General features: G+C 35.4%; 1 protein-coding gene across 3 annotated transcripts; it reads right to left on the reverse strand.

The window, feature by feature from the left end:
• Positions 1–1,894: 1,894 nt before the first annotated feature.
• Positions 1,895–14,053, reverse strand: LOC118733022 (protein THEM6). 3 transcript variants are annotated; one of them, XM_036462180.1, is made up of 4 exons: positions 12,060–12,110; positions 12,000–12,009; positions 3,061–3,275; positions 1,895–2,970 (listed from the first exon to the last, which is right to left on the reverse strand). In XM_036462180.1, exons 1-4 carry the CDS (start codon positions 12,093–12,095, stop codon positions 2,626–2,628), a joined length of 606 nt encoding a protein of 201 aa, XP_036318073.1. In that variant the 5' UTR covers positions 12,096–12,110; the 3' UTR covers positions 1,895–2,625. The 3 variants fall into 3 exon arrangements, 2 of the variants coding, with proteins under 2 accessions (XP_036318073.1, XP_036318072.1); XR_004992200.1 differs by adding an exon at positions 12,192–14,053 and having other exon boundaries at positions 2,757–2,970; positions 12,000–12,134; XM_036462179.1 differs by lacking the exons at positions 12,000–12,009; positions 12,060–12,110 and adding an exon at positions 8,840–10,000.
• Positions 14,054–15,517: the final 1,464 nt, after the last annotated feature.

Below are 15,517 nucleotides of genomic sequence, written 5' to 3' on the forward strand. Positions count from 1 at the left end.
CTTTCAAGTAGGGGATTAATAGGGTGATCGAAGTTTCATAACAATACTATGATTTTGTTAATTTCTTCCTTTAGGCCACTTTTCTTTATTCTTCAAAATGGCCTACAAGTAAACATATTAGCACTGTAAGGGAAACAGAAAAAAACTTAAAATGCATCAGATCAAAATATGATTGTACCCAATGTACCTTTAAGTGAGCAAACGTCGGAAAAATGTACAATTGTACCTATTTTTTCGTCCCTGAATGGAATCATAAATTTGGATGAAAACATTTTGTAGAGAAATTATTACGCATTAGCACATGACCATTTACAACTATATTTATTAATAAATTTTATTCGCTGATAGCTTGATGTTTTTGTAAAAGAACAGGCTTTAAAATTTACAAAAAACTTTCACTTTAAAATTGTTTTCCTGTTAGGTTGGCATTTTTCGGCCTCCGATTGTATTTCTGCCATTGAAAAACTGTTTCTCATAAAAATAAAATCGCCGTTCGGAGTTGGCGTAAAACTGTAGGTCACTCCCCTCTGTGTGACAACATCAAGGCGCACGCCACAAATCGGAGGAGAAGCTCGGCCAAACACTAACATATTGTATAAGGGCCAATCTATTAGTTATATTATTATTGTGGAAGCGTAAATATTGTGACGAAAAACTAAGTTATTTTAAATATACATAAATTTGGGTAAAGAGCGATCTTCCTTTTTTAACTGACAAAAGAGGATATCAAAATTTATTGCTCTTGAACTGAGTTGTAGTAAGGAGGAGGGCAGAAATTGTATTCCTCAGTGAGGAGTTTTTTGCGAACTCTGTGTTAAAATACGATAACATTTAACAGGGAGTCGATAACGATAGTCGGGTGTACGTAATCGGACTGTCACTACAGCATCATTCCCCAGAAACTCTTTGGGAATTTATATGCTGTTACAAACAACAACAATAACGATGTTTAATCTGTAGTTAGTTGAGTAACCGGCCGTAAGGGAGGTTTTAAAAAATCAAAATTAAAGCTAAATAAACAGGCTATCTGGTTCACATATCGGCCTTACTGAAAAAATAAAATTTCAAGCTCGTAGATAAAAAAGGGGAAAAATTTGCTAATGTATTCCTTCGTGCTATCTGTTAGAATTGCATGAGAACCGTAGCTCCTCTTAAAGCTTCAAAATGTTTTTTTTTTTAAGTCTGAAAACAGTCTGTCAAAAATCACCGATTTTTTTTTTTTGTTTTGTTGCTCTTTTAATCTTATTTTGTATTGCATCATCTGACATTCTTTGAATAAAGTCAAATTACGGACCATTACAACCAATTCATATTTAATCAGCAGCAATTCGTTGTTAGTTTTATTTTGAATTAAAATGTGATAACGGGTGTGACACATTTTTCTGCCTTACATTAATTTTACTAATAAAATACATATAATTTATGTTTGCCAGTTCTTCTCAAAACCGTTTCACGCTTTCATAACCCTTTTTCGATTTACATTTTCATGGAAATACCCATTTGTGTTTTTTATTATTTCTTAACCACTCAAAGACAGCTTAAACGCTGCTCTTGAAAATATACGCACATGTCGATGACACTACTGAAAACTAAAAAAAACAAAAAACACTTTACTGCCCCATGTCTCTAATCCATGCCTAATCCTTACTACTTACTACTGGAGGGGTTTTGTTTAGTTTTGAGCTGAGTCGTTATTGCAGAGGACCATCGGTATATAATTTCTTGCTTCAAAATGGTATAAAACTGGATCTAATTACTGATTTAAGCATGGTACTTATGTATATCAACAAATAAACATGATTTGTATCCTTTACGTAGAAAGATATCCTAATTCGTTAGTTATATATATATCTTTAAGCGCAATTTTCCAAATGATCGCCTTGACCAAATAAAACGTGCGCATTTTTCTACAAATTTCTTTTATTTAGGAATATGGGGTCTACCCTTTTCCACACATTTACACATCTATTAGGTAGTTCAACTTTCACATTGGCATTTTTAATATATGCGTCGATTTTACACCGTACCGTACGCATTTCTATTTTCTTACAAAACAAATTACATATTCAAGATTACCACCTCCCTATAGCGAGTGTCGACTAGCGGTAGATAAACGACTATTATTCAAGTATCGCTTTTCCATGGTATTGTGAATTTCGATTTCTCGTTCACCGTCTTCACCTGTTTCTTTGTTGAAGGATTAGCGACTAAAAGCTATTCACCGTCGCTTATTCAACGAGACAACGACATTCACAGCACCACGGAAAAGCGATAATCGAATAATAGTCGTTTATCTACTACCAGTCGACACTCGCAATAGGTGTGTACATAATTTATAAAGATTTTCATACTTAAATTAGCTCAAAAAATAAATAAGTGTTCTCTTCTTCGCAACAACTTATATCAGTTTGCATTTACTAAGTGAAACTACGTTTACATATAAACTTTAATATAATGTTAGTGTATGTATATCTATGTATGCAATGGAATATGTATGTATGTAGACACGTATAGGCTTAAGCCAAGCAAGCACTTTATATGTATATAAATTCACACCTATGTACAGATGTATGTATGTATGTACGTATCTAGATTGCCTCTATGTAATTTAGCTCCCCATTGGCATCAGCAGTTGCTACGCAAGTTCTTGCTGGACAAATCGTTGTATTCAATCCATTTTTGTATTTCAGGTGGTACATCAGGTTTCAATTTCACACGCGCTTGTCCATTTTCGGCCACATCCAAATTTGTTGTGGTCACTGCACTATTGTCCAGACTAGAAGTTGAGCTAACAATATTGTGAGTTGCTTGTGCCTGCATACCCTTAGGCGCCAATAAGTCGCTCATCACCTCCTCGGTGGAGCAATCGAGTATGCGTTGCCGGCAAATTGCAATGGCGTGAACGAATTGATCGGAGAGACGTACGAAACGATGTTCCATATAGACAGATTGATCGTCCCAGTAGACGATCTGAAAAAGCGTAATAAATATTTATTCTATAATATAGTTTATACCAAAATTGATTTGATGTTACAATTTTTATCTCATCAACACACTTACACGCGATTGTATTTGAAAGCGGTGATAAGGTCTGATAAATCGCCGATAACGTATGGTAGCTGCTCCCTGAAAGACAGAACCACCTTTCGCTTTTATGGTGCGATACAAATCTGTGCGCTCATAGAAGTCAACACGCGCGAAATCCAGCTCACGTAAGTAACGCGCATTGTTCATGTGATAAAGCAGCCAATCGATGTCATTGGTGAGGCAGAGACCTGGAGGGGATTTGTAAGGAATACTAATTAAATTTGCTACACAAAAAAAAAGACATTAGGTTCCAATGTCAATACAAAAAAATCTGTGCTTTTTGCATCGGAATTATAAATTTTATTATATTTTAAAACATCCGCAAAAATATTTCGATAAAATATTAAGATTTATGTGAGCTTAACTAATTGGAAAATAATTCTAAAAATCCATTTTTATATAAATATAATTAATTTTTAAAACTTTTTTTTTATTTTCCAAAAATCACCTCACCTCAGATAACGGTTGAAGCTTAAAAGGTCAACGGAATCAAAATTAAATTTTTGAGATATTTTCAAATCGGTCGAGCTCACGTAAATCTATTTTATTATTAAATATTTTTCTGAAAATGTTTGGCGGAAGTGGTGATGCACCCTAATGTATCTACATATGTATGTATGTATGTCAGGGTCAGTGATTCGTTTGAGTGATTTAATAAAGCGATATTTCCTATTAAACGATATCTATTTATTTGGTAATGAAAGTTTGTGAATTGACAGACAAACCAGTTATTGGCAGCAACGATAAGGCATGGCTGACACTTCAGCATTACGTATACGCATAGCTGTCCTATCAAAATAGTCCCAGAAAAATATTACGTATACGCAGCGCAGGTCTGCCAACTAATACAAGAAAAAATGAACTACATATGTATGTATGTATGTATATTCAATTGAAATGCGGCGGCTGAAATTCGCATTCATTTTCTATATTTTTTTTCTTTTTTTTGGTCTTTTGCAGTTTTTTTCTACAGTATACGTAGGCAATTTTGTCGAAGCTTTGAAGGTGTTTCAAATAGTCAGAATAATAAACACTCATTTCAATAAAATAAAAAAAAAAGTGGAAACATTTTTCAAAAGAAATTAGCTCTCTCTTTTCAAGATATTCTGCAATATTTCTGAATGGGGTGTCTTCTAAAATTACAAAAATATGTGTTTTTTTAAGTAGGTATAAGCTACGTGTAAAAAATTTAATTTTTTTTGCAAAACTGACAGTGGTTTAAAGTAAAAAATTTTGTTTGCTGCTTCGCATGTCTTTTATAGCATAGCATCACTTCTAGCAAACTCTCTGCCGTCAACCTAAAATAATGAAACAAGTTTTAAGCGATAATTAAGTCTAGTAATTTATTAAATATAAAAAAATAAATAAATTTTATAAATTTAAAAAATTAGTTATTTTATAAGTTTTATTTAACTTTTATAAAATTGGTTATTTAAATACTAATTAATTTTATTTAAATACATATTAATTTTTATAACAAATTTTTGAGTTGTTTTTATAACTGCCATTTTTTTCTTTAATACCTAAATTTAAAAAAATATATATAAACCCACAAAGAAAAAAATCAACCCTTTATCACAATGTTTTTAAACATCTACTTGTATATCCATAATTAATTTTTGACAAAAAAACTTGTAAAATGTCCCATAGTGCAATGTAGTATAGTACAAAAAAGGCAAAATGTTGCCTTACTATGCAAATAAAAACAGGGAAATCAATAGCAAAAGAAAACAAATAAATATTTGGCGTTCCATAATTCTGTGCCAAATTTTTGGTCGAATTTTTCCATTGCTTTGTATTGCGCGCCTTGACGTTATTATACAAATGGTGGGAGCTGCCGTTTTACCCTGCCTCTGAATGTTAAATGGTTTTTCTTAAAGTCCTTTTCATGGCTGAAATGTTCTCAGAGGTTTGCCATACAGTTACTTATTACAAAAAAAAAAATGCATATCATTTGCACGTTTCGCTGTGTTTACATTGCACGTGCATGCTACCGAATGATAGTTGTGCACCTCTAACAACTCAGTTTGCGACGGCTTAATAGTATTATGTCAATAACCACATTTCTTCGTTTCTTTAACATTTCTCAAACAGGCATTCCTTCTACAATTACCTTGAACTTGGCTGAAACTAATCACTTGTGTAAATACTTACGTACATATGTATATATATGCACGCCTTTGTATAGTTAAAATAAGTAGGCGGACCCGATGTATGAAAAGCAAATACAAGTCTCAAATGGTAAACATAAAAAAATGTTTGAAGAGTGCAGAAAGGCAAGCAGAATAACTGAGGTGTTTTTTATTTGAATTAGTAAAACAAACGGAAATCGAATAGGCTACTCTTCCGACGCCGCATATGCATACCCTTTAGGAAGCTAAAACTATTTTAGTGTTTTTTCTTTTTTATTTTTTCATAATTGTGAGCACATTTGCAGATACTTCTTCTTAGAGTAAAATGAGCATTAAACTTTTGAAAGCGTTTTCTTCAAACTAACTGTGTCGGCAAGACACAAAAAAATTTTTGTTTTCGATTATATCCTCATATGCATAGGTATTTCCTTATTTCATGCATAAAACTTATAAAAAAAAAAGTTTTAGCCGAATGTAAATTATGAAGTCCAACAACGTGTACCATTTGTAAATTAATGGCACATATTCACAATACCTTTTTTGTAAAACTTCCCAATTCTGCAGATGAAGCTTTAAAAATCATTTAAAAAAGTTATTTTTGATAAATATTAAAATGGAAACAATATGCCTGTGGCCTTTTACATAGAACTACGAGAACTACTATTTTCGGCATTGTTGCTATTTGCAATTGTACTCGGAACTTTGAAGGGTATATTTAAGTATAGTACATACATTACTTGGGGGTAGGTATCGTATTTTCATAGAACTACTACTTACTTATATAAGCATCAAAAACACGTGTCGATAGCATGTGGCTACAGCAATAAAAGCATTCGAATGTCTTAAATGGGTATGAATTTGCATACATATGTAGGTATGTATATATGTATGTATATATATGGGTATGTAAATCTATGCCTACCCAACAAACATTGGGCTTGGTTAACAATTCGAAAATGATTGGAAAACGAATCCTTTTTTCGAGTCTGACCGTCGATAACGAATGTGGCATAAGTTAGTATTCGATTCGAGAACTAGGCCGTTCTCTAGCAAAACGGAACCTTCGTTATCCAATGTATTTGCCGTTCGTTATGAGAGAGAGAGTGATTGTCTCATATTTCCCTTCAAGAATGTTACTATAGTTTCCAATATACTATGAACTATGGAAAACTAAGGTTGGTTATGAGTTCGTTCTCACTTCGATATGCATATTGGATATCGAATGTCATTTTCGAATGTTCCCCACAATGTTTATTGGGTACATATGTTTTTGTACTCATATACATAGTTACAGGTAATACTTCGCCGTCACCTTGACTGTCCTTAAAATTTTACACCTGGTTTAGTAATATTAAATACGTACGTAAATAGAAAATATATGTTGTCATAATCAGTGCAAGGGGTCTGCAATGAAAGGTTCTAAATTTTACATATGAGTATTTGCAAACTGTCGTTACGTGACACTTGTATGACGAAATGTTAAAAAAAGGTCAAACTATAAAAAAGGTTTTTCTAGATTTGCGTAGCAATTAAATGGTTTCTTACTCAGTAAAAAAATTACAACTGTTGGTAGTAGCAATTTAAAGATATTAGTAAACACACGCGCTGGCGTGGCGTCACAAAAAACAGAAGTGGATTTTGACTTGGACTACAAAATTGCAAAATTCTGCGAATCGGGCAACACTATTTGTATAAAAGTTGCTCTGGTAATATTGGAAATGTTCAAGGTTAATGTAAAAATATGGTCTCCTTTTTGTTTAATCAGCTGAATTATCTGACGTAACGTTACCTGGCGTTACATTACTAAAATTTCCATTGAACAATTTTTTTTAGAATATTGTTCTATTGCTGTTCTCAAAAATTATTTAAGGTGGGAAACTTTTCATTAAACTCAACTCAAAACTCTCGGATCGCGGTAGTATTTTCGCAGCAGGGATAGCCGCAGTAGAGGAAGCAGCGGACTGGATGCTTACAAATACATGCATATAATACCTTTTTAAGGAGGTCGGTCAAGGCCCTTAGCTCCCGATAACCCGCCCGAAAATGAAGAACTGCAGCCGGGTATGCAAAACATGGTGGCTCCACTAGCTCCATGTGACAGAAGATTTCTCTACACACAGCCAAAGGCTTAACAGTTCAAACACCTCTTCTTAAGCCATCGCACAGTGGCATTTACTGCTCATAATTCACTGGAGCCGTCATTTTTTACTCAATTTGACTATTTGTTTAACCGACTTCCAAAAGAGGAGGAGGTTATCAGTTCGTCGGAATATTTTTTTTTTTTATGTTACCGCATAACTTTGGACCACGTCAACCGATTTCGAAAATTCGTTTTGCATCGGAAAGGTAGTGTCTCAGAGGTCCCATACTAATCTGGTTCAGATCCGATCATTGGATCATGAGATATATATATATATGTATATATATGTTTATATGAGAATTGAAGTCGGATTTTTTCTAAAAGTTACTTGTTTATATATAAGCTTATAAAATTTGCAAGGTTGGGCCCGATTTTTGAGTTTTCATTTCCTTGTATGTATTCACTTTTTTAGTGCAAAGTGCGGAAAAAGTAGGAATTTTAAAGAAGTTGAGTGAAAAATGAAGGCTCAAGTGAATTATGAACATTAAATTCCAGTTTTGAACCACTGTGCATCGTATCCTAAACTAACCCACCAACGTGGATTTTATTAGGTGACCCGCATATTCTCAATTTGGTATTCAGTTACTTCGTTTAAGCAGCAGCGTTTTGTAACCTTATCGCTTTTTCCCCACGTCAGTTCATCAGTGGTATTTTTAAGGATTACGAGTGTGTGCCATATATGTAATTATGGCAACATATAAATAATGAAAAGTGTTTTATGATTGCGGTAGCCCTCACATAAAGCCTAAAACTATAACACACACCTGACATTTTTAGTAGGAGATGCTAAGCAAAATATTTAAAATGTCAACATCTAATTTTTTTTTTTGATTACATCTACGAAATTTTAAAAATGTTTAACAAATTTTTTAATATTCAATTTAACTGCTCTTTCTATGTATGCAGTTAAGATAAAAATGTTGTTAAGCCCTCAAACAACTAAATTAAAATGCAGTAATGGGTTTAGGTAAAATTGTCTGATGTTCATGAAGAACACAGCATTGTCCTTCCTGTTTTTTAACCGACTTCAAAAAAAGGAAAAGTTTATCAATTCGTTGAAATATTTTATTTTTTTTTTTTTTTATGTATGTTACCGCATAACTTTGGACTACGTTAACCGATTTCTATAATTCTTTTTCTAAAGGAAAGGTGTCCCATACTAAAGTGGTTTAGATCCGATCGTTGGATATTGAAGAAATTAACGATAATCTTAAATTTGTATATGGGAATTGAAGTCAGTTTGGGTTTTTGCTTAAACATTACTTGTTTATTTAGAAATTTTCATGATGTTGATATTTTTAAAGACCACACTAATAGTCAGTCTGTCAACTCAATAGCACACCTGACCAATGCTACAAACAGCGCATTCACTACAAAGAATTTATATTTTCGAGCAAAATAAATTAGCTCAACTTTTTTAAGTCTTCTCATTCAATCCTTTATTATATAATATCATTTTCCGCCATCCATCCATACATACCTCCTACTCTGGTCGTTTCCAAAATGTGGCATTTGCCTTTAACGAATCGCGCTAAAATTACACAAAGGCACATACGCAGGAAGTAATGGAGCTCGAAAAGGGCATAAATCGCCAGCCCAGCAATTAGTAAATAACACCACCAAGGCAGCATGATTGGAAGCTATAATTTTTGTTTAAGTGTACCAAATACTTAATAGTTGCTGCGCTCAAAGCGTGAATGCGCGCGTATGTTGTCGATTAGCAAACCGATTTTGGGGGAAGAGCTAATTATCTTTGGCCAGCTAATTTCGTCTTCACTATGCAATGCAAATGTTGAGTTGTACTTCAATTTGTCGTTGTGTTGGTAGTTGTAATTGCGGTCGGCTTATGCGTGGCACTTATATGGATTTGCAATTGACAATTCTATCGCATCGCATTGGCTTCATTGAATTCAAAGGATTCGAAGTCTCATTAATTTTTAAGGATCTGTTGCACATATGTATGCACATATATGTATGATTGTTTGTGTGTGTAATTAGGTTGATAATTTGCACTTTTTGTACTTTTAGTATATTATGTATTATTTGTTACTTATGTCTTCTAATTAATTATTATACTTTTATAATATAAGCTTTGCTTAAATTAATTAATTACTCATGCGTAAATATTCTGTGTGTACATATACTTGTTGTTTTTTGCTTTGGCATTTGGTGGGAGATCAATAGTTGTTGTGTAAGGTTTTTTTTACACCCGCGGACTACACACACCCCACACACACACATTAACAATTCGTCTAGGCTTGATTTTGCGTAAAGTCACACTTTTGCATTTTCTTATCTATGCTGCTGACCATCTAAAAATTTTCTTAATTTTTTTTGCCATCCAGCTGTCTTTTTTTGTTGAGTGTATACACTCTCACATGCTTCTTACTGAAACTGGGTCAGGATCCTTTCAATTTGCTGCCCTTTTGTGTATTCTATGTGAATAAAGAAAGCGATATGTATTTCCTATACAACGCAGCTCTTGTGTAAAAGTGGGTAAAAATGCGCTTTTATGTATGTAGTAACAACGTTGATGGATATTGCCTTGCCACACAAAAATGTTTCTTTTGACTGCTCCTTTTCCTTGCCGTCAGCTCCTTTAATGAAATTCACATCCGGCACTCAGCGTCACTTCAGCAGTCATTATTGATGTATTTACTTAACTAATCAGCTTACACAATTTATTTCCATGTAATTCTTATTTTAATGCTGGAGAAAATTTTGTTCTATCGAAATTCATTTAAATAAGTAGGCATGCATGCTCCCTTCTAAGGACATGATTGCAATTGTAAGAACGCCTCGTAATCCACTTCATCAAACATTTCCACCAATTTTGCATTAGAATTAGACTTATCGTATAAACATTAAAAACAGCAAAACACTTTATTTTACTTGCATCACCACTTTGCTTACATACATAAGTACATAAGTATATGTATAGCATAAGTAGGTATGTATAGCCTACTAAATTTTCTACTACAAAAATTTGCTACTAAATTTCAACATTTCGTGCCCGCAACTAAGTAACTACTAATAACTCAGTAAAAAGCACAATTATTGTTTGTGCTCTCAGGACGATGACAGAAACTATTTTTACAATTTCCCGTTTTTTTTTTTTGTATATTTTAGCGCCTGCGCTATAGAAAGCGAAAGAGCGTGCAACACGTGGGAGATGTGTGGAAGCATTTCCGCTTAAAAAGCTCAAAATATCAAAGTGGAATATGAAAATGACAATGGCAACGTTGCTAAGATTCTTGCGGAAATTCAAAACAAAACAAACAAAAAGCACTGACCTAGCACAAGGATAAAAGCAGGGCGCGTACATACATACATGAAAATAAGTCAGGTGTACATCACTTGGGACGAAACATTAAGATTTATGGGGCTATCCCTAAACCAACAGTAATTACTTTCATACAAATATTATATCGTCATTTAAAGTACAAAACCGCGTATTTCATAAATTATTTTCTAGAGAGTAAAAACACTCATATTTCAAAATGGTTCTCGTTTTTATAAAGCAATCGCATTTCTGGCTAGTATTTCAGAATGAATGGATAAGGCTTGAGCCAAAAGCTTTTGTGAGTAAATCCAATTTTTGGCGAAAAATGTCAGTTACGCGGTTTTGTACTTCAAACGACGATATGTACCTTTTCGTGTGATACGCTTTTTTCGCTTACTACTTTAGTATCTCAACGAAATAATGACCTATTTTTTAAAGTGTGTTAAAGTTTCTACTTTTTGGTTACAGATTACGCAGGGCCAAAAAAATAATCGGCGAAAGGTTCTTTTTACCAGACTTTGTGTTCGATATTTTCTTAGGGTCACTGAACACAGATCTGAAGCTCGTTTCGAACCATCACGTCATAATTTTTCCCTAACCTCAAAATTATATATTCCATAATTTCATCGTGATAGTTACACTTACTACACCTTTTGTCTTTTATAAGACCTAGTATTGACGCTGCTAGCAAACAAATCTCTGTTAGTAATCCCACCAGAAGTTTAGAGTCTGTTCTTCTTGTTGATATTAAAAAATCATTTGAATTTCCGGTTCGGTGCAGTACACTGCAGCACCTAACTATTCGTCCATTTTAGAACCGTCTGTGTAAATGAGCCAACCGACAACCTCTATATTAGCTTCTAGAGACTTTTCAAACCCCAGACGGAGGATCACGTAGTCTGTTCGCCGCGTCAAGATTGCCGCTATACTAGGCATTCTAAAATTGTATATCCCGCTGGAATTCACAAGTGGTTTGGTTTAGCCTTGGCCGTTTCCCTAGGGCACGAACCTTTAAAAATATTTACTAGGGTAGGTGTTAATTGGTTGTTGGCCTTTTCTAGGTCATCTTCAATTCGCAGCCACCTGGGTTAGTTTTGGATTACCGAACTGGGCCCGAATCGTGATCGAAGGATTACTCATTTCGAATCGAGTCAAATAAAACGACAGATGTTTTCTCTATGACACAATTTAAATGGACGAAGCGCATTCGCTATCTAATTTCGTGATCTCAAAATTAAATTTCGATTCGGAATTTTCAAAAGACGAGGACCTTCTAAGTACCTACCAGTTTTCTATTAGAAGTACTCGCTCGGAAGAAAGGTTTATATGTTTATGCTATGATAAGATAGTGACTCACCCCATTCGTTAATTTCGCGAAAGCCCTAGATGGTACGATGGGCGTTTTAGTCCACCCTACTATTTGTTGTCGTCTGCGCTTAAAGTCTTCAACCATTTCTCCCGTTCGGTAGCCACTTCCACCAAGTCCTCTGTGCTGTAATTAGACATTAGGTAAGTGCAACTTCTTTCTTACCACAATCATAGCTCTTACCCTGCCTTCTAACTTCATGTAGTATGAGCAGAACTTCGCTGAATTAAGTGCGGATATCCCCCCTCCAGCCGCAAGTCGAAGCTCTTGGCCCAAGCCCACGTCGAACAACTCCTCATCCACCGTTATGAGGAGCTCGTTCGAAGCCAATTTATTGTATTGAAGATTTACTTGAAGGACCCACAGCATCAGCGTGTCGCTCGTCCTTCATCTCATTCTGCACTTCTAGTACCTCATCACCATCCTTAGCTGCCTCGTCCACTATTTTCAGGCCAGTCACGTTATCGAAACCTAGATCTTTCTCGATTTCTCCTACTTCTAGCGTATTTGTGTTATCGTCTTTTAGGTTACGCTTTTCCAGACGCAAATATACGCTTCCCATACCCCACGACATTTTGCCATACTCTGGGTACAACAAGTCTTCAGCCTCTTTGTTGATTTGGAGTATGTAGCTCTGGCCCTCATCCGTCGTCTTAGATACGTGAAGTACCTTCCAATCCCGTGTTGGTATATTCGGATTTTGTGCCTGTAACAAGCGCAGGGCGTAATCCGACTTCACCACGTAGGGGATCCATACCTTCGCCTTCGGAATTGTGGGGATCAGAACTCTGTCCACCACTTCTAAGTGTGCATTGTCCCCTTGCCTTTGTAGGTTTGGAACTGCTTGCTTTAGCCATTCCAGTGCTGCGCTGTCCTTGCATTTAAGGAGCTTGACCCCGTAAAACCAGCCTTCACCGTCAAATGTAGGCATAGGTTTGTCCGGCTCTTCATGCATTTGCCTGATCATTAGACTCAATAGCTCACCCTCTACAGAATTCCACTTTTTAGTGGTCATCTTGCCATAGGGATCACTATGATCAAGCAGCGCGACAGTCAGGTGCTGCTCGGCTACCTCACTTAATCCTACATAATCTGGGATCCCATCTATATCTTCGCCGTTCTTAGCTTGCGCGCTGCTCTTTAACAAAGCCGCCTTCGAAGTCGACGGATCATTGTCGTCGCGGCTCTCCCGCCTTACTGCCTTGTGAAGCGGTTTATCGTCGTATGTAAATCTTTTCTGCCGCTTGATATCCGGCCTATCATTTTTAGCGTGCTTCTCCTCTATACTGTTAGGGTATCTCCGATTTGCTGTAGCATAATGTTCTCTATCGAACTGTGCACGTTCTGACCTAACCGTCTCTCTTTCCCACGCTAAGCGCTCCTTCTCACGGTTTGTCGGGTAAACCACGGCTCCAAAGCGCTGGATTATGCGCAGTGCCGCTTTATATTGCGATAGAGCTTTCTTCCGCTCTCTTTTCCGCGCCTTTTTGGCCTCTGCTCTCTCCGCTTCTTTGCTAGGGCTTGCTGAAAGCTCCCTCTCTCCTGCCGAGCTCTCATCACTGTTGGAGTCGTAACCCTCTCTTCTCCTAAGAGCTTTAACGAGCAACTTCCATTCATCTTCATTATTTTCGTCATTTATGTTTTTGTTTTTATTTGTATTCATCTTGATCGTACGACCACCTGCCCGACGAGGCGGGCCCAGTGGTCAAAAAATTATGTGGGGAAATATATAGTCCACCGCAGTAGCGCCCCTTGCCACGGTAAGGCCACCGTTACTCCCTGAGGCGGCCCGGTTTCAGGAAGGCTCCGTTATAATACAGCGGAAATTAGACCCCCCTGGCTGCAAATCGTCCAATAGGCACGGTAACGCGTAACACCCTGGATTAGGGGGTTGGCAGTCCTTGGTCGCTGTTCGCCAGCAGCCCTAAGCTGGAAAAGGGGTAGCGCAGAAGCTGCAAAAGCGGCTGCAAAGCGGCTGCGTTACCCCAGGCCAGGGAAGGACTGATTGGTGATTCAGTTAAGCCTCCACACCAACGGCAAGGTGCCTGCCCCAGCGGAGGAAAATAAAAGTGTAAAAGTTGACTCGAATTGGGTAAAAATTAACCCTAATAATATTTTATGACTAAGTTTTGATGACAAAAATTTGGAAATCCGAGAACTGTTTTGTCCCTCAATAGCATGTTTTAATCTATAAATGTTGGTACAAAAACACTTTTCCCTTACAGAGCATCAGACTTAGTTAAAATAAACTATGAAAAAGTTGGTAAAAAACTTTTATGTGATTAAAAAATAATCAAAAACTTCAAAAAATTTACGTGGACTAACTAAATTAAAATTAAATTAATTAAACCCTTCTTGGGCTGTAATTTCAGAAAAGTAATTTTGAATTGACATTACGTATACGTACCGCACACCCCACTTTGTAATGGATTAGGGGAGTTTTGGCCGCTGGGGAAAATTATTATTTTTTTTTTGTTTTTTAAGTGGCTGCCAAATTGTGGACAAATGACGCTTACGACAAAATTTTACTAAAGAAAATCTTTCATAAACTCAAAGCTAATTAATATTAAACATTAAAAATTAGATAATTTAAGAATTTTTTGAACTAGTAACATTTTCAGCGACTTTGGAGAATATCTATTTTCGCGTTTTTGAGAAATTGCATTCCAAACTTCAATCGCGATTTCCCACAACCTGCCGAAATCAACATACGACAATCTTTTACCCAGGCGACGATACGTGCCTGATACATTCAAAAATGTGTATATTATTCATCGTTTTTATCTTTGCTTTTCTCATCACTCCTATCGTCGCTCATAGCTTGCGATCCATCAAAGAGTTTGAAAAGTTTGCTGAGGAGTAAGACTTCCCATGGCCAGATACATACATTTTATGCTTTGTCCAGGCCATAAGTAAAATGGCTAACTATGCCTGGATGCTTGAAAAAATGCTCTACGGTTTTCGGATTAAAAAGGTGTTTTTAATTTTTTTGTTTTTTTTTCAATATTACTTTACTTAGTTTATTTTTCGCAGAAGTTAGTTAAGTAGTTTATACATTGCAATTAATTATCAGAAGTATCAACTAATAATATGTACATATGTGTGTTTAATATATTTGTGTAATTATAAACTCTTGGAGGCCTGTTTAATGAAATCAAATTATTAGTTTTATCATTTGAACACTTTTTACTGTAATAGATATATAAACCCAGTTAATCACTAAACTTAAGGATGATTTAGTTACATACACAAAAACAATAACAAACAATAATTGTTTTAAAACAGCTACGAACCTTTCGTTTGAATACAGCACAAGCAATTTATTATAACGAATTTTGTTTTTGTTTTTTTTATTTCGCGAAAATATTAAAATAAAAATTTAATTACTTTACTAATTGTTTGTTAATTACCTAACACTAATGTTTGCTAAAGAAATTGTTGTATGCAATACATATGTATAATTTGCGCAAGTTCTATAAAACAATTGATTTGCACATATATATATATTT

This window comes from Rhagoletis pomonella, unplaced genomic scaffold, assembly GCF_013731165.1.
Source record: "Rhagoletis pomonella isolate Grant_MI unplaced genomic scaffold, Rhpom_1.0 Rhpom_scaffold_00002, whole genome shotgun sequence".
Lineage (NCBI taxonomy): Eukaryota > Metazoa > Arthropoda > Insecta > Diptera > Tephritidae > Rhagoletis > Rhagoletis pomonella.